Here is a 27,216-nt window from a genome sequence, read left to right as displayed (position 1 = left end):
GTGGTACCGATATATGGGGGCTGTAGGAAAAATTGGGCCCATATTCATGTATTGTCATCCAAATCTGAAAAGTGTACAAAGTTTCTGTTCGATTGGTCAACTGCACCAACTGAACCAATTCTGACATTATCTTTAAACCCTATTTTCTTCTCTAATACCCTGTCTTCGTCTCACCACTCTATAATTTTCTTTCTACTTACGGGATGAATACAATGGACCATTGGGTTTCAAATTATGCGATCCCTCAATTATAGTCGCATGTCCTTAAACCTAAACGAACCCCTCTCTCTCTCTCTCTCTCTCTTTGTATTCAATTCGGGAATTCATTTTTGGGAACTGGAGAGAATCATTGGACTCAGGTCTAAACAGGCCTTTGCCTGAATAAGTGGCTAATACTTACCTTATTGACCAATAGCTTGCACTCCATGTTCGACTGGCCGAACATAAAGACATCTGCAATAATTATGACAAACTGTTCTCTTGACTAAAACTTTATTCGAGAATTCGATTTTTTGTTTCTTCACTACAAAAATCTCAGAGAGTATAAAATTTATTTTCACATAAAATAAAGCAAGCATCGAACGATAAATTAGCGAGTATAACAAAAGCTGGACACAAAAGCTCTCTCTTAGAAGTATCCTGCAAAGAAAGTATAAAATAATGCAATTGATTGTGGTAAATCGGTAAAAAAATTGTGTCGGAAAAGTGAAAATAGGTTCCAAAGATACTTCAGGGTGCCAAAGGAGATGTGAAAGTGCTTGTTGTCAAAATAGTTTCTACGGGAGCAGGTGTTGTGGAATTATATACAGGAAGAATTTAGATAGTATATGCACATTTTGTTAGTGTATGAGAAAGGCTATTAAAAGAGTAAAAAGTGTTGCCCAACACCAGTTGGTGTTAGACGGTCCACCACCACTGGTCAAATGTCGATTCACCGACTCAGCCATAATGGCTGAGGTACGAGAATTGACACGATAATCACCTGGTAATTTGAGAAGATCTGGATTTGCCCCAGGATTAAAAGGAGCTAAGGGCACTGTACCCTCTGGTATTGTGAAGGGTGTGGTCTGCAATGGAGCCAATGCTACACCTTGGGCTGTGGGTTGTATGGTTGCCTCTGTTATGGGAGTTTCACTCGAGCTTAAGGGTGCTAAACTGGCTGTGCTTGTAGGAGTAGTTTCTGTAGATGCAGCTGGGGCGGGAACAGCAGGGGCAGGAGTTGCTTCGGGAGCGGGTGCATTATAGCAGGCAATTTTTTCTACTTCAATTGTTTTGGTGCTATCATTGGGATCTGGTTCTGGTACTTTGACGGGAACACAAATTATACCACCTGGTGCAGGAGGAGCGGCGGCTTGTTCTCCAGCTGGTACTGCAGGAGCAGCGGCAGCAGCAGCTGGGGCAGGGGTTTCGGCGGGTATATTTGCCGCAGCTCCAGCAACGGCAGCTCCTGCTGCAATTGCTGGTACTGCAGCTGCTGCCAAAGCACCGGCATTATCAGGTTGTGGATTTGTGGCTTGTGTTGGTATTGGTCCTGGTGATCCTGCTGGTGGTTCGGCATAAGTGGGGTTCATGGGAGCTAGGTTAGCACTGGTTTGCCCATTGTAGGTATTAGTTGGAGCAGCAGCTGCTGGCTGACCACCATTGGTGGTAATAACAGTGGTGCCACCACCAACCTCTTGAGTTGTAACCGAACCGGGTGGACCATTGTTGATAATAATGATCTTGTCATCATTTTGGGGGGCAGCACCACCGCCACCACCACCATAACCACCGCCGCCATAGCTGGGTGCATGTTCAACAACCCTAGTCTGGGTGGGTGTAAGAGCATGACCCAAAATGGCACCAGTCAAACCGCCGGCCAATAAACCGCTACCTGAAACGTACAAGAAAAAGAAATTGAATTTTAAGGTACCCCTAAATAGTTTGAAATATTTATTTACTTACCAAAACCTAGGCCAGATGAAGATTTTTGAGGCTGTTGTATAAATGTGGCACCAGCAGGTATGGCTGAGCCGGCCGGCAAGAATGTGGCCCCAGCGGGCAAGGCCTGGGCAGAGGGATAGTACATGGGAGCCTGAACTGGCGGCGAGGGATAGTATGTGGCACCGGCAGGAAGAGCTCCAGGACTGTGGTATGTGGCTCCAGGTGGCAAGGCACCGGGACTGTGATAGGTGGCACCTGCAGGCAAAGAGGAAGCTGAGGGATAATATGTAGCACCAGCTGGCACTTGACCAGGAGCATGATAACTAGCTCCAGCTGGCAGATGACCCGATGGATGATAGGTTGCCCCGGCCGGCAATTGGCCCGCTGGATGATAGGTAGCACCAGCTGGCAGTTGTCCAGATGGATGATATGTGGCTCCTGCTGGAAGAGATGAGCCTGCGGGATAATAAGTTGGCGCCGATTGTTGCTTGGGATAACTGGACTGGACATTATGGGCATTGGTGGCGGAAATCGGTGTATGCACACCACCTCCTCCAAAACCTCCGCCGGTGCTATTGAAACGATTACGATTGTAGCTTGAATGTTGGTTGTTGTAATTGGTGGCACTGACAGGTCGGCTATTGGCATTTGTGGCAGCCGAATAACTGGGTGGTGCTGAATAGCTTGGATTGTAGGCTGGTGATTTTTCGTACATATTTGTCTTGGCACCACCTACAGGATTTGAGGCTGAATATGCTGGTGGTGGTCCTTGTGGTTTGGGTGGTACATTCCAGCCAATGGGCGATGTTGTTGGTCTGGGCGGTGAGCTATGCGTATTACTGGCATGGCTGTTTGTAATGTGGGTATTACTGCTGCTGCTGGGCCTTTTATTGGCCTGTTGATTATAGCCGGCATAACTTAAGGACGACAATCCGGTGTGTGACAGCGAGGGATTAGCATGAGAGCTGCTACCACCACCACCATAGGAGTTTGATCGATTAGTACCGCCATTAGTACGTCTTACGCTGGACGATGATGAGGAGGAGGAACGACGACTACTGGAGCTATAGATCCGCTTAGCTTCCACATTAAAATCATGACTCAATAGAAGTATCACCAGCGTCAGGAGAATACAATTTATTTTATTTCTATCACGTTTTGCCATCTTTGGCCTTTTTTTGGTTACCTTCTTCTTGGTGCTGACTGGACAATCAACGGCGTTGTTTACTCTCCGCTCTGCTGTAATTGAATAAAACAAAAAAAAAAAAAAACAAAGAAAGAAAACAAATGAACGACATGCAATTTAATTCAATAAATTAAATAATTTTCATGTTCTCGAAGACCGCTGGACAAGAAAAACGATTGTCAACGATTGCCCACATCCGGTGGATAAATTACATTGTTTTTATTTGTGAGGTTCGGTCTTAAAAGAACGCAGCTTGATCTCGTTTACATGATGGAATGGAATAGCAAGTGAAATGTTGATGACATGAAATTATGGAATAGCATGGAAAGTGACGAAGAAAATATTCAATTAACGATTACTAAGTGGCGTATTTTCGTAGGAATTCTAGAATTCTCGGCACCTTTATATGGTTGAGAATAAAAATAAACTTATAACATACCGTGGCAGCGAGATAAAAGGGAAAATATTAGAATCGAATAGAGCAGAATCTCATAACAACCTACAAATGACAAAAAGAGGAAAGTCCGTACGACGTTCGGGAAACACTTTAACAGAAGGCAAAGTTCATTCTCTCCGCTAACGATACAGTTCGCGAATGGGATGATGCAGACAAGCTCAAATATTCTAATATTGTTGAGGATTATGAGAAACACAACATTTCTCAAATCAAGTATGGCCCATATATGTACATACATACCTCCAAGCTTGAATGTAAACACCAAGAGGAAGTAACTAAAGCACGTCCTTTCAAGAATAAAACAAACCTTCACGAAGTTGTTAAGGACAACTTCACGGTTGCAGTGGCCAACGATAAAAAGGGAAATCAGTCCTCTATAACCACTGCGGAATGTGGTAAAGTAGAAACTATTTTGTTTGAACAGGTTATGGAACATGTTTTTACAAAGGTAGTTTCTCATTTCAACACTAGGGAGCTGTATCGTGGTTATAGGGTCATCATATGCATGGACGATTTTCTAAAAGGATTCCTGAAAACAAAAACATAGCTAAGCTGAGCGATGCTTGGGACCCAGGAAATCCCAATGAGACCTCGTGCCTGAGTTTGGTTGTCCAGGGTAGAGTGTGAGGGCCTCAAGCTGTTGAAATATTTGGCAAAATTACCAAGGATGTTCCGATGGATGAGTGGTTCATAATCCTTATTGAGCCAACTAACAGCAACAGCAAGAGTTTAGTTCTCTGGATAACAAAGGCTGGAGTGGAGGCACTGGAGAGATTGGAAAACAACTTGGCCAAGGTTTAAGGCCGCCAGGCCCGAATGGGGAAGACAAGGAAGATGACCCATACCGAAAATGCAGATAGAGGAACCATCCATATCATGATGTTGAAGGTCGTGCAGATCAATCTGGAACAGTGCAGAATTGCTGCAAATAACCTGCGAAGCCTAGTGTTTTAAACTCTACAGCTGAAGGATAACAAGTAAAAAATCGTTAAGCTCGGCCGACCTTAAAATATTGTGAACTAAAATGGAATAATTCGGTTTCGCTCCAGTCCACAGTTTAAATCAAGGCAGAAAATGTCTTCAACCGGGGGAGACACCTTTATATGGTGACTATATCAACGTGTGGAATTATGTTGACAATTTTTGTGACCAACAAATTTAGCTAAACTCTTCAAACACATAAAATCGGGAGGTGCCGTTATATGTAGGCTATAGCAAAACATGGATCTATGTTGAGTATTATTGGTGACGAAGTTTCGTGACTGTAGGTAACCTCAAACGTCAAATTACGGGCAATTTAGTAAAAAATAATTAGGTAAAATCCTCAAAATACCCAAAATCGGGAGGTAGCGTTAAATGGGGCTATACCAAAACATGGACCCATTTTAAGTGAAAAGGTTCTGTGACCACTGGGAAACTAAAAGGCCAAAGAAAAAGTAGTGCGGTCAAAAAATGCAGCTAAAATCCTCAAAATTCCGAAAATCGGGAGGTACCTCAAATTACATGTCGTTATGTAAAAAATTTAGCTAAAATCCTAAAGGGAGGTACCGTTATCTGGGGAAACGGAAAATTACAGACAGTTCGGTCAACATATGTAGCTAAAATCCTCACCATACCAAAAATCGGGAGGTTCCGTTATGTGGGGGCGATACCAAAACATGGACCTAGGTCAAATGTCAAATTATGGCTAGTTCGGTCAAAAAATGTAGCTAAACCAAAAATCGGTAGGTAAAGTGTTGTTGTTGTAGAAACGCATATATATTCGTTGGTGTATTATTTCAGTTATCAGGTTCTGGTTCCTCTGTATCCTGACTTAAGAATTCTGCAACCTGCCAAGTTGCGTCCATGAAGAATCAAAAAACAGGTGAGTGGGGTTAGCTAGTGTGTCGTGTGTCCCAATCCACATGCCGGGCATCGTGGTATCAATTCGGGCCCAATACGGATTGAGGCGGCTGCATTGTCCGGATCTAAACTGGGCTAAAACCACTCATTTTTGCCTTGACAGCTGGCGTTCTTTTGCTGAGATGGATGGGGGTCCCCCACAATGTATTCACACTGTATCTCTGTACTGCATGTTCAACCATGTCAGTGTGAATGCTATCCAAGCCTGACTGATAGCCTCGTTGGTCTAGCGGTTCTCTTTTATACCTTTCGACCTCTCTCTCTCTCTCTCTAGATCATGAAGATATCTTCTGACGTGCCTGGATGGGGAAGCCTGCCCATTAAATCGTGACAGGGATGCTCAATGCGTTAACACCCAAGCAGGTACTGTATCGACAACATTTTGTAAAAAAATCTTCGCCTCCTCATGAAGATGGTGTCATGAGGAGACGCCCTGTTGCAGTCCTCAGGCCGGCATTCTGGCAGGTTTGAATATTCTTCCACTGCGTAGCGCTAACATTTGCATACCACGCTGGCGCCGCATAGCTTACCACAGACCGGATTAATGCATTGTAAGAGGTCAACAAGGTTTCTTTGTCAGCACCCCAAGTCCTGCAGGCCAGGTTTGAATATTTTTCCACTGCGTAGCGCTAAGATTTGCATACCACTCTGGCGTCGCATAGCATACCACAGACCGGATTAATGCATTGTAAGAGGTCAACAAGGTGTCTTTGTCAGCACCCCAAGTCCTGCAGGCCAGTGACTTGAGGACCTTGTTCTTACTTCTAATCTTAATGCAAATAGCTGTGGCTTACGCGGACGACTTAGACATGCTATCGGACGTTACATCCAATATATTGGGGTAGTTAGTGGTCGGAATCAGTACAACATCGATCAATATGTTCAGTGGGAGACTCATTTTACCGTCCAAGTGGTGAACAGTGTGGCAGTGGACTTAGCGGCGGATATTTTCATATTGCTCAGGTGGAAGAACTGCACTAAGTCAGGTAGACATTTAACCTATCACATATGTCATCGACGATAGGACCCGACGCAAAGAACGTACAATCATCCGCATACATTACAATCTTTATGCCGTCTGGAGGGTGTGGAATTTCAAAGAGGTAGAGGTTAAACAGTTGCGGAGATATTACCCTTTCTTGGGGAACTCCTTGCTTCGAGGTTGAGGTTAAACAGTTGCGGAGATATCACCCCTTCTTGGGGTACTCCCTGCTTAGGGGTTTGAACTTCTTGTCTCTGAGTTCCACAAACGACTGGCGTCCGCACATATAGTAGATCACCCAACGTTTCAAACAAGGCTGGAGAGTAGTCTACTCTATATCGTCGAACACCTTGGCATGGTTGACAGTATCGAAGGTCAAAAGCTACCATGACAGTTCGGTCGCATGGCCTGTTCCGGTTCAGTCCTCTGCTGATATGTGTGGATAGGACGTCTAATGCTGTTGTAGTACTATGCATTTTCCGAAGCAACTGGGCAACTGGAAAACAGCTTTCATCGTAGGGAGGAGTAGGGCCTCTAGAATCCTTGCTACTGGCGAGAGAAGTGAAATCGGCCTGTACGACTCACCTCTGTTGGCATCTTTGCCAGGCTTCAGTAGCGGGACCACCATACTAACTTTCTAGGCTTTTGGTACAATATGGGAGCCTAACGATAGGTTGAGGACATTTGTTAAATACGCAACTCTGGGTACATTCAGTTGATTAAGCATTACCATCTATATTCGGTATGGGCCCAACGCTTTGGGTGATTTCGCGTTTCGGATGGCATCAGCAACATCGCCCATGTTGACAATTTTTGGTGAAGAAGTTTCGTGGTTTGGTTAAATATTGTAACTAAAATCCTTAAAATACCGAAAATAGGGAGGTACCGTTAAATGGGCCTATACCAAAACATGGACCTACTATGTAGACATTTTTTAGTGAAGAATTTTTCTGACCGCTGGAAAACTAAAAGATCAAATAACAGATAGGTTGGTCAAAAAATGTAGCTAATATCCCCAAAATACCGAAAATCGGGAGATGCTGTTATATGGGGGCTGTACCATAACTTGGACCTAAGTTGACAATTTTTGGGATAGTATTTTCGGATAGTTCAGTCACAAAATGTAGCTAAAATCCTCAAAATACCGAAAACCATTATGAGGGGCCTGTACCAAAACATGGTGGAGGGAAGCTATTGCCAGAGCAAAAAAGCAATCCTGCATTGAATTCTGTGGATCAGAAATACAGCCAGACTGTGTAATGTTATGGAAAAAGGCTAATCGTATCGCACTTATATGAAGGGAAATCACGATATCTGCTTGGAAAACTCTGGCGAATCTCTTGAAGTTCAGCATGTGTGGATTGAAATACTTTTTCCCAAAAAAACTTATGTATTTAGGGGGTTTTCAAAAAATTGGGGGGGGGGGGGGGTGTGATATCGATAGATACGGTTTTTTTTATCACACTAGCCTACAAAAAAACATAATAACGTTGTAAACAGGGCCACTAGGAAAACCGTCGTTAAAAATGTCCAAAGGATCCTCGAACCACACAAAAATGTTGAACATTTGTGTGGGTGGTAACACAAGGATTGCACAGATAGGGCATAAATTTGAACATAAACCAAGTTTCGACAATATTTAGAGATCCAAAGTTTGGACCAAATCGGTTGATACGTCGATGTGAAATCGCGCGTACCATTTTAGCGAATATTTTCGAACTTTTGTGGGGGAGGTACCGAAAGGAGTGGACCTATAAGCACCCCCTTCGAATTTCATCTAATATTCGAAGAAATATTACAATATCCAAAGTTTGGACGAACACAGTATTCGGTTCGAGCTCTCCAGCCACTACATAGGTACTGTAGGGGTTTTTTTTACAATTTTCCGGCTGTTTTCTCAAGAAGTATGGACTTCCCCCTGAATAAACTTTTACTGTCGTAATTGAGGCAGAGAATGCAAGTTGCTTCAACAAAAATCAAAGTGATTGGGGAGCAGGTCTTAAAGTCAATTTATCCAAAATTGTGTGTGAGATGTACCCGAAGGAGTGGACAAATATAGTCCATATTCGAACCTGGTCTATGTCTGGTAGATATATTAGGATGTGTAAAGTATGGACCAAATCGGTCATTCCCATCAAGAGTTATCGTGCGCACAATTTTTCCGAACATTTTTGAAGTTTTGTGGAGGAGGTACCTGAAGGAGTGGACCGATATGGCTTACCGAACTTCGAACTTAAACTAAGTTTGCACAAAATATTACCAAGGCCACAATTTGGACCTAATCGGCAGATCCGTTCGAGAGTTATCTGGCGCTCCAACCACTACACACGGTGTCATAGAGTTTATTTGTACCTTTCGGGCTATTTTCTCAGGAAGTATGGACTTGCCCCTGATGAAACTTATACCGTCGTATGGGGGTAGTGAATACAAGTTGCTAGAGCAAAAATCAAATCGATTCGAGATCAGGTCTTAAACTGAACTTTTCCGAGATTTTGTGTGGGAGGTACCCGACGGAGTGGACCGATTGAGTCCATATCGGAACCTCATCTAAATCTGCTAGAAATTTCACAAAGTATGGGCCAAATCGGTTACTTCCTTCATGAGTTATCTCGCGCACAAATTTTCCGAATGTATCCGACCTTTTGTAGGGGAGGTACCGGAAGGAGTGGACCGATATAACCCATATTCGAACTTAAACTTAGTTTGGACAAAATATTACGAAAGACATTTTGGACCGAATCGGTTGATCCGTTCAAGAGTTATCGTGCGCTCTAGCCAGCCAGACAGACAGACAGACGGACATTGCTAAATCGACTCCAAATTGTCTGAAATACATTTCGTCCAAACATACTTGGGGTCTAAAACCATTATTTCGATGAGGCACATTTTGCCCGCTTTGGCATAAATGCTGAGGGTATAAAAATAAGTTTTATATCGTCTATAAAAGTACTGGAACGAAGCTATTTATAGGAACGATATCTTTAAAATATTTATAAAAATTATTCGGTGATCAGAAGTGATCTATATAGATTAACGGTAGAACCCTCATATTCCCGTAATATTTCTTGTAGTTACTAAAAATTAGTCGTAAAACTATTTCAATCCCCATAGGATTGTTATTGATGGGGGAGGAATCGAAGAGAATATCGTAAAATTAAAAAAGTGATCATTAAGTCAAGGCTTATTCTTGGGAGAAGTGGAATATTTTTACTGAAGAATATCAATTTCCTATAAATAAGGTTTAATATGAATGAGACATCGTTGTTTTCTATCAATTTATAATCCGAAATACAGCCGCTGCAGTAGAAAAATCCTCATCAAAATCATTTCGGTTGAATAATGTGGCTTAAAACTTCAAAATACCGAAAGTCGGGAGGTACTTTCTATGGAGACTATTACAAAATGTGGATCTATACCGACAATTTTCTGCACTAATGTTGTTTATTTCCAACGATGACTATATGCGGAAGTTTCCTATTTATGTAGGATTATGCGGCTAAAACCCTGCAAATACCGAAAATCGGGAGGTACGTTTTTAGGGGGGTCATATCAAATTGTGGATCTATAGCAAAAATTTTCTGGGCGAATTTTTAATGCTCCTAAATACGAAATTTAAGCCATTTCGGTGCGATAATGAGACTAAAACCTAGAAAATACCGAAAATCGGGAGGTACAGTTCTATGAAGACTAAATCAGAACGTGGACCTATTGCAACAAATTTCCATACGTAGACTTACTTACTTACTTAGCTGGCCCATTACAGAACATTTGTTCTATAGGCCGAACTAAGAAGAGATCTCCATTCCTCTCTATTTGTTGCTTCGCACTCTGGAATACCGCGCCTTTCCATCTCATCATCCACTTGTTTGCGCCATCTATTCCTTGGCCTGCCAATTCTGCGTGCACCGCCATGTGGCATGTATTCATACGCCATTTTAGCGGGTTCATCATCGCTCATTCTTATGATATGGCCTAGCCAACGCAATCGCTGCATCTCGATACGTTTAACTATATTGATGTCGTTGTATAGCAGATACAGCTCGTGGTTCATGCGACGTCGATCTTTCGAAGAATTTTTCTCTCAAACACACCAAGCACTGCCATGTCTGCTTGCGCAAGTACCCAGGCTTCGGAGCCATACATCAGCACGGGTAGTATCAGTGTTTTGTAGAGCGTTATTTTTGTTTGACTAGATGTGGCTTTGTTTTTAAACTGCTTACTTAAACCAAAGTAGCATCTGTTGGCCAATACAATTCTTCTTTTTATTTCACAACTGATGTCGTTTGTTGTGTTTACGGAGGTGCCGAGGTAGACGAAGTCTTTTACTACCTCAATATTATAGGAACCAACTTCCACAGTCGGTCCGAGCTCAATGGACGCATTGCGCGTCGACACCATCAACTTGGTCTTCTCACCGTTTACCGCCAGACCCACTTTAGCAGATTCTCCTTCGACCTTCATAAAGGTATCAGTTACATCTTTTACTGATCGGCCTATGATGTCTATATCATCAGCATAAGCAAGTAACATGTGACTATTGGTGTAGATTGTCCCACTTCTTTTGACGTTTGCCTCTCGTATAACCTTTTCCAGCAGGATGTTAAAGAGATCACACGAAAGGCTGTCTCCTTGTCTGAAACCTCTTTTAGTACCAAACTCTTCGGAGAGGTTCTTTCCTATTTTAACTGAGGACCTCGTGTCAGTTAAAGTCATTTTACAAAGCCGGATGAGCTTTGCGGGGATACCAAATTCAGACATGGCTTGGAATACCTTTGAACGCAGCGGGCTGTCGAAGGCTGCTTTATAGTCGACAAAAAGGTGGTAGGTGTCGATCTGCATCTCTTGGGTCTTCCCCCAGGATTTGCCGCAGGGTAAATATCTGGTCAATGGTGGACTTGCCAGGTCTAAAGCCGCATTGGTATGGTCCAATTATCTCGTTGACCATAGGCTTTAGTCGTTCGCACAATATCCCTGACACGATCTTGTAGGCAATAGGGAGTAGACTTATGCCCCTATAGTTAGAGCATACAGTCTTATCTCCCTTCTTATGGACGGGGCACAGGATACTCAGGTTCCAATCGTCGGGTACTCGTTCTTCCTGCCAGATGGTGCTAACTAGCTGATGAATACACCTTATCAGCGTGTCGCCTCCGGTTTTGAACAGCTCGGATGGTAAGCCATCGGCTCCTGCTGCCTTATTATTCTTCAGCCGATTTATTGCTGTCTTTACCTCATCTTGGCTGGGCGGTATACATTCAATACCATCTTCTGGGATTGGGACTGTGGTATCTTCGTCGTCTTCGCTGCTATTGGATACCAACAGTTTTGAAAAATGTTCTTTCCATATCCTGAGTACACTATCTGTATCAGTTACCAAATTACCTTGCTGGTCTCTACAGGAGCATGTGCCTGTACCAAAGCCATCAGTTTGATGCTTGACTCTTTGGTAGAATTTTTGGACTTCATTCTGGCTCCTGTACATCTCGAATTTTTCACACTCCCTCTTTTCCATCTCTCTCTTTTTCCTGCGGAAAAGACGTTTCTCCTCTCTCCTTTTCTCCCTGTATCTCTCTCGTGCGCTACGTGTTGCTACGGATTGTAAAGTAGCCCTATACGCCACATTTTTCTCTTCGGTGGCAGCACGACACTCCTCATCATACCTTGGATTCCTTGGTGGAGGTCTCTGGTATCCAAGTATGGATTTTGCGGCTGTTTGCATGGAGTGGGCAATGCTTTGCCATTGCGCTGATATGTTATCGGGATGAGGAGTGCTTTGATTAAGCAATTGGGCTAGTTGAGTGGAATATGCTGTGGCTATCTGTTGTGATTGTAGCTTACCGATGTCTAACTTTCGTGTTGTGTCTGTTCGTACTTTATTTGCTACGTTTAAGCGGGTGCGTACCTTTGCTGCAACAAGGTAGTGGTCCGAATCAATGTTTGCGCCTCGGAACGATCGTACATCCAACACGCTCGATGAATGTCTTCCATCTATCACAACATGATCAATTTGATTTCTTGTTTTCTGATCTGGAGACAGCCAGGTGCCCTTATGAATATCGAGATGATTAAATCTGGTACTGCTAACCACCATGTTTTTTGTAGCTGTAAAGTCTATCAGCCTCATACCATTGTCAGATGTTTCACTGTGGAGGCTGAATTTCCCGACTGTTGGGCCAAAGATATTCTCCTTTCCAATTTTGGCATTAAAATCGCCTAGAATGATTTTAATGTCATGGGCAGGGCAACTGTCATATGTTTCTTCTAAGCGCTCGTAAAATATATCTTTGGTATGTTCGTCCTTTTCTTCAGTTGGAGCATGAGCGCAAATAATGCTGATGGTGAAGAAATTAGCTTTTATTCGAATTGCAGCAAGTCTTTCATTCACTGGGATGAAGCTGGATACCAGATGTTTTAGTCTCCGACTAACTACAAATCCACAACCAAACTCATGCTTTACGTCATGGCAGCTATAATACAGTGCGTCACCTTTAGGTGTTGTTGTGACGCCTTTCCCAATCCATCGTATTTCCTGTATGGCAGTAATATCGGTCTTGTACTTTTCAAGTACGTCTGCCAATGCGAAGACTGCACCTTCTCTATAAAGAGTGCGAACATTCCAGGTGCAGATTCGCAGATCATGGTCCTTAAAACGTTTGCGGGGTTCGTCAACTTTAGAGGGGGTTGTTTTTCTTTTCTTTCGTTTTTTCATAGTATGCTGTTTTTTCTAGGGGAGGGTTACTAACCCGACGCCCAAACCCAAGTTTTTAACGTTCTAATGGGAGAACGCGCGGCACATGTTAGCTCACTACCTTTAACGGGTGTTAAAGGCAGTTCCCCAGGTGACACCACGGGGAGGTCAGTGTCCACTTGGAATGAAAGAGGGACCAAGATAAATCCTGGGCTTTGCCATGTTAAAACCGGTCAGGACCGTTGCTTGGTATCTTCCATCCCCTACGTCACCCCCCAACGTAGACTACATAACAAATTTCATCACATTTCTGTAAAACCGTGAAAAAACTGAAAATCCTGAGTCATTTTTCAATACTAAACAAAAAAATTATAAAGCTATGTCTTAAAAATAAAAATGTATTGCAAAACATTTTTCAATAAAGGTCGTTAAGTCAAAAAATTCCAATTGGAATTTGAGCAAACATAATTAATGGGAATTTCATGATTTTCTAAAAATCGCATTGTTTTATTAAACAAGAAATTATTTTTTATTATTTAAATTAATTCTATAGCGAAAAAATACTTTCTTATCACTAAAATTAATGCTAAAATGCTCGAAGCTTGACATGGGATGATCTCGCCTACTGATAATCTAGAATATAACTCTGCTCTTCCAGAACAATAACAAAATTTACTGGAAAAGCCAATTGTCGTTGTTTGTTGACTATTTAGCAAGTAAGTGGAATATGTACTTATGTATGTAACAGCAAATTAAATAAACGGCGTAGAAAATGAACATTAAAATTGTAATAGAGGCATACTTGAGGTGTGTGTGTAATTGACTTATGTTTCCTTGACTCTGGGTCATTATTCTGATTTGCCTTTTTTCATTGGGTTGTTTTTTTAAAAGCCAAAGTGAACAAATTAATATAATCAGTTGGCTAACAATCTTTTGGAAAACACCATTCAATAACAAAAGGAAACTTATGATAATGGTCCTATGGGTAATAAACAGTTTTGAAAATAAATTTTAGTGAATACAAGACAAGTTGCGGGAAACCCCAAAATATGCTTTATTATTATTTTTATTTATACACATGAGTTGGATTTAGAAAACCCGCACCAAGAAATGAGGATTTTACCACTGAAATAATTTTTATAAGTATTTGTAATATTTTATTTCTATAAAAAACAGCATTAGTTGGTTTGTAATAGTCATTAAATTTTTTTTTTTTGGTTTTTGTCTGAGTCATTCAGTTAATATATGCTCTGTTCCAGAACCTGCAAGAAGCTACTACTTTTTACTACGATAACATTTTTTCCTTTATGTTATCGAAAAAATTGTAAAAATTAGTAGATTCTTGCAGTACTGGAACAGACCAATTATTGTATGTATACACATATGTATAATCATACAGAGGACGGTTGGCTCAGCCATTGTATTGCCGCTGTTTTTAATGATTTTTTTTTTAAACGTTGCGGTTACTGGGAAATTTGCAAATAAATCTGTTTTGTAAATTTGTAGCTGAACGTATATTTTTATGTATCCAGTATCTGAACGCTTTTGCAAACGAAATCGAGGCATTACAATTAAAATCCAAAAAAGTAACAAGTAAAAATACCCTTTTTATACGCTCCACCATAAAATATTCTGAACTAAATTTGAAACATTAGTTTCCTTTCCTGTCCACAATTTTAGGTGGAGAAGTTTTTCGACTACAAATTCCCCCATAACCCAAATTAAGCCAGAAAATGTCTATAACAAGGCGGTATCTTTATATGGGGGCTATATCAAGGTGTGGACCCATGTCGACAATTTTTGGTGGAACATTTTTGTGGCCACTTGGAACCACAATACATAAAATCCGGAGGAATCTTTATATGGGGCTATACCAAGACATTGACCTATATTGACCATTTTTAGCTGAGAAGTTTTGTTACAACCACACACAGAAAAATACAGCCTCTCTAACATATGTCCCAAACATATTTTTCAGCAAACATATATTTGTTTGCATTCAGTCCCAAACATAACATATGTTTTGGTCCTGCAAACAAATATATGTTTGGGTGCAAACAAATTATATGTTTGGGTGCAAGCAAATACAAACCCAAAAGCCACAAAAGAAAAAAAAACAAACAAATACATGCACCAGTGGACGCTTTCTGAGAGCAAGGGATGTGAAACACATTGAAATGTATGCTCTCAGCAAGCGCTCACTGGCTATTTTTAACATATATACACATTTATAAATGGTGGTGTTTTTTATTGAAGCGCATAGACAAAAAAAAAACAAAAGCAACAAAGACACATAGTTACATACAAAATTCCAAAGAAATACATAACACACTTTAATAAAAGAAAAACTGAATGAAATAACTTAAAAAATGTCGCTTTTTTAAAAAGAAAAAATTATGTAGAAACATCGTTGAACGCTTCTTCTTAGTTGTGAAATAAAACACATTTTCTTCAAAGTTGAAATCATCAGCGGGAAATCGGCATCTGTAATCAAATGATTATAATAATAATAATAATAATTGTTCCACAAACATCCCAGATGGGACAAGGGAGACTTCTCTCATATCAATCAGTGCACCCCGATTCATATTAGCTCAATGATATGGGACCTACAGTTTAACGCCGAGTCCGAACGGCCTGTCTTAAGACACCACTTGTAAAGAAGTTTTACATGGCTGAAATACTCAGGAAATGTCGCCAACATTACTGAGGGGTATTTTGCCACCGTTGAAAATTATTTGATGTTGCTTGGCCGATGAATCGAACCCACGACCTTTAGCGTGCAAGGCGGGTGTGCATACCATTGCACCACGGTGGCACCCAAATGATTATATAATGTAATAAGTAGGTACATCCATATTTCAAATATACATATGCATGTATGTATGTATATGAAAAATGTACTGATGTAATTACCAATATTAAATGCGATTTCTTCCTTGTCCCAGGGTTTCGGAGTCGAGGTATTTTTGGCTCGACTCCGACTCCGACTCCAGGCGAGTTTTTTTCACGACTCCGACTCAGACTCCGGGTCGACTCCGAGAGTGAATTCCTATACCACTAAAAATGAATAAAATGTGCACAAATTTTTAACTTTTTCCTATATTTTGGCCTATATAGGCTAATGTGTTAGTTTTTCCTTACTTAGTCATTAGAAAGGGGCATTGGTTCGAATACATTCGAACATATCAATATTGTTTCTGCCGAATCTTACATTGAAAAAAAGTTTGAAAGTTTTTGTCGGTTTTCATTTTCTTGCACGAGTATAGGGTGTTTTTTAAGCTAGATAGAACTTTAAATTGTAAAAAGTAACACAAAAAATTAAATTTTGATGAAACTTTTTTTAGTTATTTCAGTATACTCTGACAAATCATCATGAATAGACTCACGCTTGAACAAAGCTACGAAATTATCCAAATTTACTTTGAAAATCAGTCGTCGATTCGCGCAACTTATAGACGACTTCGTCATTTGTATGGCGTACATAATCGTCCATCTGAACAAGCGCATTTTTGGCTTAACGGGTTTTTAATAAGTAAAATTGCCGCATATGGAGTGAGACCAATCCACAAGAGACCCTACAGACTCCATTACATCCAGAAAAATGAGCATGGTGCGGTTTTCACGCTGGTGGCATCATCGGACCTTATTTCTTCAAAAATGACGGCGGAGCTCGCGTTACGGTCAATGGAGATCGTTACCGCACCATGATCAATGATTTTTTGTTTGAAAATATGGATGACATTGATCCGGAGGAGATGTGGTTTCAACAGGATGGCGATACGTGCCATACGGCGAACGCAACCATCGACTAATTGAAATCAAAATTTGGCGATAAGTTGATTTCGAGAAGTGGACCTGTCAATTGGCCTCCAAGGTCGTGCGATTTGACACCTCTCGATTATTTCCTGTGGGGCTACGTGAAGTCACTGGTTTATGCTGATAAACCAGCAACAATTGATGCCTTGGAGGTCAGCATTGTTCGTGTTATTCGTGACATACGGCCAGCAGTGCTCGAAAAAGTGGCCAAAAATTGGACGTCCAGAATGCACTTCGTCAAGAACAGCCGCGGTACCCAAATGTTAATGTCACGTATTGATCTTTCGAATAAAAAAAAATTGATTACAATTTAATTTTTTGTGTTATTTTTTACAATTTCAAGTTCTATCGGGATAAAAAAACACCCTATATATTCTGGACGGATTTCTTCCGCGTGAGAAAATCTTTAAGCCTTCAAAATATTTGAAAATGAAGGGGCAATACAAATCGTAAGGACTACATGCAATAAAAACTATAAGCAATTTACGATTTAGTGTGCTTAGCCTTAAAAGGAGACCAATTGTAAAGCTCAATAAAAGCCATTTTTCATGCTTTTTTTCCGAGAAAACTACGTAACTTTTTGACAGAATTTTTTTTCATCTGAAAGAGAAAAATATTACGAGATCGTCTACGAAAATTTGTTTTCATTAAAGCATTTTGCGGTGCCAACTCTATCTCGAAAACTAATAAACCAATTGTCATATATTTTTGTGGCCGATTTCGATAAAAACAAGGTTTATATGCTGCATACAAAATAAAATAAATTGTTCCCATCCAACGCTCATACTGAGGCAATATTGTTCCGATCGACTTAAAAAATTGACCACATATTCTATGCTATTTATACTTTCTACCTTTTTCTGAAATTTATAAATAGGGATCACCCCTTAAACTAAAATTCAGCGCTCACGTTTTGAACTTTGGTGTGGAGTGGATAATGTTGCTAGGAAAATTGTATGTAGTGTCGCTTCACTAGGACAAGAAATCGATGTTGTCATGTTTTTATTGTCCTTTATCACTTTTACCCGATCCTTTCTTATGAAAACTCTATGATTATGTATTTCATTGAATTTCGTATATGCAATTGAATGTGCAGAAAACTCTGACAGATTCTGTTATTTGAATATCTACATCTAAAGCCCTCATTGAGTATTTAATGAATCCTAGATGAAAGATTCTCCGTTTGTGAGGCCTCTGAGACGAATTTATGATGCCTAATTCAGAAGCGTAACCATCCGAATTTGATATATAGTTAATAGATTATGCGAACTTAACCGAAATACATAAACATAGGTTTTTTTGAGAAAGTAACGGGTAAAACTGATAACGGACAATTAAAACGTGACAATATCGATTTCTTGGATATGGGAAACCTACATATAATTTTCGGTGGAACATTTTTGTAGAAAATTTCATTTTGTTTTACTTTATGAGTTCAAGAACAAAAAGGACATTGAAGAAACTGAGCTAGAAGGACAGGATATTTGACATAAAGGTTCGTCATTCCATTTAACTGAAAACATGTAATCTAAAAATGATGAAACAATATCTCCAAACAGAGATATAAAGCTATTTTCTCAATGATTGATGAGGGTCTATCAAAAAATCTTTATGTCATGACTCAGAAATTTCAGCTATGGGATCCTTTGGGGTTCTCAATTGGGGCTTTCATTCCCAAAAGGAATTTTCCTCCTCAGATATTAACTTCCGCTTTGTGTCACAGTGTATTCAGTAAGATTTCCCATAGAGACCACAATGTCTTTAATAGAAGACAATGATGACTGCTCATAAAAAAACAAGATGAGAATACCAATAGACATTTGTGAGAAGACCAGTAAGACTTCTGACGAAAGAGATTAAAGGTCCAATCTTAATTCGATTGATAGAACGTTACTATTGTTTGCAAAAATGTGAAGAATCAATTGGATCAACAAAATAGGGATGAATAGACTACACTTCAGAGGATAGTAAATATCCTGTGAATTGTCCTTTAACTTCGTATAATATAATTTGCATATATATATTCTTTTACCTTTCATTTAAAATAAATAATCATTTTAAAGAAATGTTCTTGTTCCAAATTTAAGGTTATATATCTATAACGTAGAAACAAATTTTGCCCGGAGTCGGAGTCGAGTTAATTTTTTCGACTCAGACTCCGACTCCGACTCCAGCAAAATTGCTCGACTCCGACTCGTAGACTCCGACTCCGACTCCGACCCCGAAACCCTGCCTTGTCCAATAAAAAATTTCCATTCACCTTTCTGATTTAATTATAAAATGTATTGGACATTTAATTTACAAAAAAGCACCGTTTCTTTAAGAAGGGACAAAACACTGATTTATTCACTCACTTTACCGTCTTCAATCAACGATGTTCTCTAGAACATTGATGAAAAAAGACCAACATAATTCACACAATTTTTTCCTTTTCCTCTTCGCTTGCTACGTTGGTTGACAACAACAAAGCACGAAACACACGTGTTTTACGCACACACATCACAAAACGTCTGCGTCTCCTATTATACCATGCACACAGCATTCCGCAGCTGCGGGAGCACTGCGCCATAAAAATATGTTCTAACATAAAAAATATGTTGGTACCCAAACATATACAATTGAGATATGTTACAAAATGTTGCAAACATATATTTGTTTGGACACAAACAAATTACGTTTGAATCCAAACATATATTTGTTTGCAATCAGTCCCAAACTAATATTTGTTTGGATCCAAGCATATTTCTAACATATATTTTTCTGCGTGCATGACTATTTTCAACATTTTTGACATAACCCAAAATGCGTAGAAAACAATGGTGTGCACGGGCATCCACTGGTGGCTGCTGTAAAATACTCTTACTTTTATTAATTCAACAAAACTCAGACGTTTAAGTATTTTTATACCCTCCACCATAGGATGGGGGTATATTAAGTTTGTCACTACGTTTGTAACTACTCGAAATAATCATTGTAGACCCCACACAGTATATATATTCTTGATCAGCGTGCAATTCTACATCGATATAGCCATGTCCGTCCGTCTGTCTGTCTGTCCGTCTGTCCGTCTGTCCGTCTGTGGAAATCACTCTAGCGTCCGAACGGATTGACGTAGGTTGATGAAATTTTGGGAAAATATGTTATATTTACGTAGGACTTTTGGTATTGAAAGCGGGCTATGTAGGTCCACGCTTTCGTATAGCCCCCATACAAAATGACGCGTGACGCGTCGTCGTTTTAAGGAATTTTTAAGATATTTGGCCCATTTTACCACCGAATTGGTTGTAATTTGGTACTTTGTGTCTCCAGAGGCCAAAAAATATTCCTACCAAAGTTGGGTTATATAGGTCCACGTTTTGGTATAGCCCCCATATAAGGCCCCATATAAAGTACGCGTCATTTTAATATATTTTGAATGTATTAGACCCATTTGACCACAGAATTGGTTGTAGTTTGGTATTTTGTGTCTTCAGAGGCCAGAAAACATTTCTACCAAAGTTGGGTTATATAGGTCCACGTTTTGGTATAGCTCCCATATAAGGCCCCATATAAAGTACGCGTCATTTTAATATATTTTGAATGTATTAGACCCATTTGACCAAAGAATCGGTTGTAACTTTGTATTTTGTGTTTCCAGAGGCTAAGAAACATTTCTACCATAAAATGTTTCTATAGGTCCACTTGTTGATATAGCCCCCATAATACAATATCTCCCGATTTTCGATATTTTGAACGTTTTAGCCTCGTTATCACACCGATATGGCTGAAATTTGGTATTTAGTCTTCTTTAGGCGTATAAAACTTTCCCCCAGAAATTTGTAGGTATAGGTCCACGCCATCATATAGCTCCCATAGAACGGTACCTTCCGAATTTCGGTATTTTGAAGGTTGTGGCCACATTAATCCACCGAAATGGCTGAAATTTGTGGTGGAGGGTATAAAAAGTTCGGCCCGACCGAACTTAACACTTTTCTTACTTGTTTGTAATTATTATTTAATAAATAATTTCATCCACGATTTTAGATTAACACTGTGTTTTCACAATTAAAAAACAACTTAGAAAAACCATGAAAAACGACAAATGTTAAATTCTCTTATATTCTCTTAAATTCTGTTTGCTCACCATTGGTAGAAAACGGCATGGGGTTTTAGTGGAAATTCAAAGAGAACATTTAAGAGAAAAATACAAACAATTTTCTCACGACCTTCTCGACACTCTTTTTTTCTATACTCTAATACATTTCAAAACTGTGAAAAATATGTACATATTTTGAAGATTTGTTGGGCATATTTCTGCAACACTTTTGTAAGAACAAATTTTGTCCAAAATATTAAGAAATACCTCTTCTTGATACATCAATATTAAAAATGGCACTTTTATATATTAAAAACTACGTTATCACCGTTCACTACTACCCAAATTTGTGTTTTTTCAACTGTTCGCAAAAACTTGAACATTTTCTCAATTTTAACACAGTGTAACAAGAAAAGTAAACAACATACGGCATTGCTATTTTGGATTATGAGATAGAATTTTGTCCTCTTTAACCCTGTCAAGACAGTTTATTAAGAAAGTATGTTTTAATTTTTCAATTAAGCGCCGTTTTTTCGTATTTTAACCCTACGTGCGTCGTAACAACCAACAAACCAAACAAAGACAGTGTCGAAAAAACAATTTTTTAATTTTTTTAATATAAAGGCAACATCTAATATCTCAACCCAGTGAAAATCATCAGAAGAAACAGTAAGTTACAATAATACAAAATAAAAGCTTTATAAAAAGCAGCAAAATTTGTCTATGGTTTGGTTGGTTGTGTGTGGTGGTTGTTAGTCAATAAAAACAACTCGCCAAAATTGTTTTTTTTTAATATCTCAGAAGAAACCAGTATTTTTTGCTTTATGAAAGCGTTCATGAAATGTAGAAATTTGAACCTTGGCAAGACTTTATGAACACTATTCCTAAAATGCAATAATTTTTTTCTGTGTATCGTTCTAGACAAGAGCACAAGTACTACATTCGGTAAAAACTTAATCCTAAACTCTTAATCTTAAGTTTTAAATTTTTGTGGGGAAATATTAAAAGAAATTGTCCGATATAGCCAATTTTCAAATGTGCAAAGGCCAATTACAGTCATTACTTTCGATAATTATCGTACTCATCAGTCATTTCTGTTGGTCACGGTAGGAATTTTTAGAGCGTTTTGAGCGTTATGCCAGAGGCATGAACTTGCCCTCGAATTGTACTTTTTTAATCTGGACCACGGGGACTAAATTTGAAAACGATCTTTAACAGACCTAAACCTGTACCTAAGGAGTTATCTGATATAGATTTGCTTGGAACTTGTAATACTACGATTTGCAAAGTTTCGGTCAAATTGGAAGCTCAGTAGAGCGCTTCTCTAACTCATTTTTTGAATTACTGACAAAAATCGGTAACATATAAATGCAAAATTATGAATGAAAATTTTAAATAAAAGTTGAAAACACTGTTGCTATCGATAGAACTTTACGACTATGTTTTATTGGTCGCTAACTTACCGAATAATTTCGTTAATTACCAAAATTATAAGCATTTTAATTTTAACGATTTGTGTCGGTAACTCAGAAAATGTGTTAGAGAATCGCACTACTTATGGCCGCCCCAGTTTTTAGAGCTTTTGAGCCATTGCCTCCTGAAATATGAAATATTCTGAAGCAGCCTTCGTACAGGCCTTAAAATGCACTTAATTAAACAATGTAAGCGAAGATTTATAGCATTGGGAGATAGATATTCGAAAGAGTTGTTAAAACTTTATGCACGCTTATCAGAAGCTCAATTCGGTCTAAAAATATTATTTATATGAGGTACATTTCTGATCGTAACAAAGTGTATTTTCTCAACAATTATTTCCTGTTGCACGAATAAATATGCAAATAAATGTTCATTCAGCAAATTATTTTAATTTATTTACATACATAGACTTTTGTACATTATATACACACATGTAAAGGATTTGTATACAAATAATTAAAATCTCATTTAAAATCCTCAGAGTATGTGATTAGTAAAAAACTCATAATAAATCAAGCGTGCAGACATTTACATTTTAAACAATACAAAGTTGATCTAGATGAAAATGAGCCGATTTTTCAGTCAGTCATTCATCATTTAAAAATAACATAAACAAAAGCCAAACTTTGCAACTGTTTTCCATGAATGGATGACTCATTCGTCTGGTTTGTATTTATTTGACTTAGTGTGGAATCTCATACCACCCACCTTATAACGCCCATACTAAATGTAAATCACGCAAAATTTAATGACGAAATTCGGTATTGTCTCCTAACACAGCCAGAAAAGAACTGGAAAAATACAGTCATCACCTCATGTCATCAGTATATTTCGGATGTAAATTACACTGTACAACATAATTGAATTGTTTATGAAATTACAAGAAATCGCGGGCAGATTATGAAAGGGGACCAAGGGTGTATTGTTGTGTGGGACCAAGGGTGTATTGTGCCTATTTTGATATTTTTTTTAGGAAAAGTCAATACTTCCTGATATAAGGGCTCTAATACATCAAAAAACCTTGCCGACACTAACTAAAATGACTAATGAACACGATTGAGTAACGAATTGAGTATCCGACATGGCAAAAACTTTACCAAAAATTAAATTTAACTTCGTTAATTTCCAAATGTACATCTACTTCCTTCTTGGGTGACGTAGGGGATGGAAGATACCAAGGAACGGTCCTGACCGGTTTTAACATGGCAAAGCCCAGGATTTATCTTGGTCCCTCTTTCATCTCAAGTGGACACTGACCTCCCCGTGGTGTCACCTGGGGAACTGCCTTTAACACCCGTTAAAGGTAGTGAGCTAACATGTGCCGCGCGTTCACCCATAAGAACGTTAAAAACTTAAGTTCGGGCGTCGGGTTAATAACCCTCCGCTAGAAAAAAAAGCCTACTATGAAAAAACGAAAGAAAAGAAAAACAAACCCCTCTAAAGTTGACGAACCCCGCAAACGTTTTAAGGTCCATGATCTGCGAATCTGCACCTGGAATGTTCGCACTCTTTATAGAGAAGGTGCAGTCTTCGCATTGGCAGACGTACTTGAAAAGTACAAGGCCGATATTACTGCCATACAGGAAATACGATGGATTGGGAAAGGCGTCACAACAACACCTAATGGTGACGCACTGTATTATAGCTGCCATGACGTAAAGCATGAGTTTGGTTGCGGATTCGTAGTTAGTCGGAGGCTAAAACATCTGGTATCAGTGAATGAAAGACTTGCTGCAATTCGAATAAAAGCTAAATTCTTCAATATCAGCTTTATTTGCCCTCATGCTCTCACTGAAGAAAAGGACGAACAGACCAAAGATATATTTTACGAGCGATTAGAAGAAACATATGACCGTTGCCCTGCCCATGACATTAAAATCATTCTAGCCGATTTTAATGCCAAAATTGGAAAGGAGAATATCTTTGGCCCAACAGTCGGGAAATTCAGTCTCCACAGTGAAACATCTGACAATGGTATGAGGCTGATAGACTTTGCAGCTGCAAAAAACATGGTGGTTAGCAGTACCAGATTTAATAATTTCGATATTAATAAGGGCACCTGGCTGTCTCCAGATCAGAAAACAAGAAATCAGGGATATTGTGCGAACGACTACAGCCTATGGTCAACGAGATAATTGGACCATACCAATGCGGCTTTAGACCTGGCAAGTCCACCATTGACCAGTTATTTAGCCTGCGGCAAATCCTGGAGAAGACCCAAGAGATGCAGATCGACACCTACCACCTTTTTGTCGATTATAAAGCATCCTTCGACAGCCCACTGCGTTCAAAAGTATTCCAAGCCATGTCTGCATTTGGTATCCCCGCAAAGCTCATCCGGCTTTGCAAAATGACTTTAACTGACACGAGGTCCTCAGTTAAAATACGAAAGAACCTCTCCCAAGAGTTTGGTACCAAAAGAGGTTTCAGATAAGGAGACAGCCTTTCGTGTGATCCTTTAACATCCTGCTGGAAAAGGTTATACGAGAGGCAAACGTCAAAAGAAGTGTCACAATCTACACCAATAGTCACATGTTACTTGCTTATGCTGATGATATAGACATCATAGGCCGATCAGTAAAAGAAGTAACTGATACCTTTATGAAGGTCGAAGGAGAATCTGCTAAAGTGGGTCTGGCGGTAAACGGTGAGAAGACCAAGTTGATGGTGAACACAACAAACGACATCAGTTGTGAAATAAAAAGAAGAATTGTATTGGCCAACAGATGCTACTTTGGTTTAAGTAAGCAGTTTAAAAACAAAGCCACATCTCGTCAAACAAAAATAACGTTCTACAAAACACTGATACTACCCGTGCTGATGTATGGCTCCGAAGCCTGGGTACTTGCGCAAGCAGACATGGCAGTGCTTGGTGTGTTTGAGAGAAAAATTCTTCGAAAGATCTACGGACCAATCTGCGTTGACGCTGAATATCGACGTCGCATGAACCACGAGCTGTATCTGCTATACAACGACATCAATATTGGTAAACGTATCGAGATGTAGCGATTGCGTTGGCTAGGCCATATCATAAGAATGAGCGATGATGAACCCGCTAAAAAGGTGTATGAATACATGCCACATGGCGGTGCACGCAGAATTGGCAGGCCAAGGAATAGATGGCGCAAACAAGTGGATGATGAGATGAAAAGGCGTGGTATTCCAGATTGCGAAGCAACAAATAGAGAGGAATGGAGATCTCTTCTTAGTTCGGCCTATAGAACAAATGTTCTGTAATGGGCCAGCTAAGTAAGTAAGTAAGTAAGTAAGTAAGTATTGTTTATATTATATGTAGCATTTATATCGAAATTATTTGAAAAAAAAGCAAATAGGAATTTTATACAAACTACATAAAAATAGTTTTTAAAACAAAAAATTTCCAAAGTAAACAATTTTTCTCAAAACAATTTTTCTTGTGTTGTTCGAAAATGATATCGTTTTCAAAACTTGAGGCGAACATTCGAAAAATATCAGCAACTGGTATGGTATATGATGTTGAGTAAGTAGGTCAACAAAAAAGAAAAATTTTTTGTAATTGTCCCTTATTTTTTCCATTTGATCCAAAAACCTTATATATGCAATTTAATGGCGAACGGTTAACATTAACCCGTGTCAACCGAGCGATCTTTGTTTCCATAGTAATTTGTATGGGACCAAAGGTGCATTTTCACGAAAATTTTTTAAAGGCCGCAATTATGATCCAAGTGATGAAAAAATAATGAACTGGTAATCATTGTTGTGGCCTAAAACGATTTCTACAAAAATTTATGACGATCGGTTAACGATAACTCGTTCTTCCCCCTTACTTACTTACTTAGCTGGCCCATTACAGAACATTTGTTCTATAGGCCGAACTAAGAAAAGATCTCCAATTCTCTCTATTTGTTGCTTCGCTTTCTGGAATACCGCGCCTTTTCATCTCATCATCCACTTGTTTGCGCCATCTATTCCTTGGCCTGCCAATTCTGCGTGCACCGCCAAGCGGTCCGTGTTTATACACCTTTTTAGCGGGGTCATCATAGCTCATTCTTATGATATGGCCTAGCCAACGCAATCGCTGCATCTCAATACGTTTAACAATATTGATGTCGTTGTACAGCAGATACAGCTCGTGGTTCATGCGACGTCGATATTCACCGTCAACGCAGATTGGTCCGTAGATCTTTCGAAGAATTTTTCTCCCAAACACACCAATCACTGCCATGTCTGCTTGCGTAAGTACCCAGGCTTCGGAGCCATACATCAGCACGGGTAGTATCAGTGTTTTGTAGAGCGTTATTTTTGTTTGACGAGATGTGGCTTTGTTTTTGAACTGCTTACTTAAACCAAAGTAGCATCTGTTGGCCAATATAATTCTTCTTTTTATTTCACAACTGATGTCGTTTGTTGTGTTTACGGAGGTGCCGAGGTAGACTGCACCTCAATATTATAGGAACCAACTTCCACAGTCGGTCCGAGCTCAATGGACGCATTGCGCGTCGACACCATCAACTTGGACTTCTAACCGTTTACCGCCAGACCCACTTTAGCAGATTCTCCTTCGACCTTCATAAAGGTATCAGTTACTTCTTTTACTGATCGGCCTATGATGTCTATATCATCAGCATAAGCAAGTAACATGTGACTATTGGTGTAGATTGTGCCACTTCTTTTGACGTTTGCCTCTCGTATAACCTTTTCCAGCAGGATGTTAAAGAGATCACACGAA

At 39.5% G+C, this 27,216-nt stretch overlaps 1 protein-coding gene across 2 annotated transcripts in view; it reads right to left on the bottom strand.

Annotated features, from left to right (window-relative positions):
• Window positions 1-475: 475 nt before the first annotated feature.
• The window catches only part of LOC141394866 (uncharacterized), a 30,780-nt gene continuing 4,039 nt past the window's right edge, over window positions 476-27,216 (bottom strand). Inside the window, exons 2-4 of one of the 2 annotated variants that reach the window (XM_073969945.1) lie at window positions 1,945-3,162; window positions 983-1,873; window positions 476-639 (exon numbers count right to left, since the gene is read on the bottom strand). In XM_073969945.1, coding sequence (XP_073826046.1) covers window positions 629-639; window positions 983-1,873; window positions 1,945-3,088 — 2,046 coding nt within the window. In that variant the 5' untranslated portion in view covers window positions 3,089-3,162 and the 3' untranslated portion in view covers window positions 476-628. The remainder of the gene's footprint in view (window positions 640-982; window positions 1,874-1,944; window positions 3,163-27,216) is intronic. The other variant, XM_073969946.1, reaches the window with a different exon arrangement.

This window comes from Musca autumnalis, unplaced genomic scaffold (genome assembly GCF_047663935.1).
Source record: "Musca autumnalis isolate F117 unplaced genomic scaffold, ASM4766393v1 scaffold_2, whole genome shotgun sequence".
NCBI classification, from domain to species: domain Eukaryota; kingdom Metazoa; phylum Arthropoda; class Insecta; order Diptera; family Muscidae; genus Musca; species Musca autumnalis.
The sequence above is the reverse complement of the archived record's forward strand: the minus strand, read 5'-3'. Positions and strand labels throughout refer to the sequence as shown.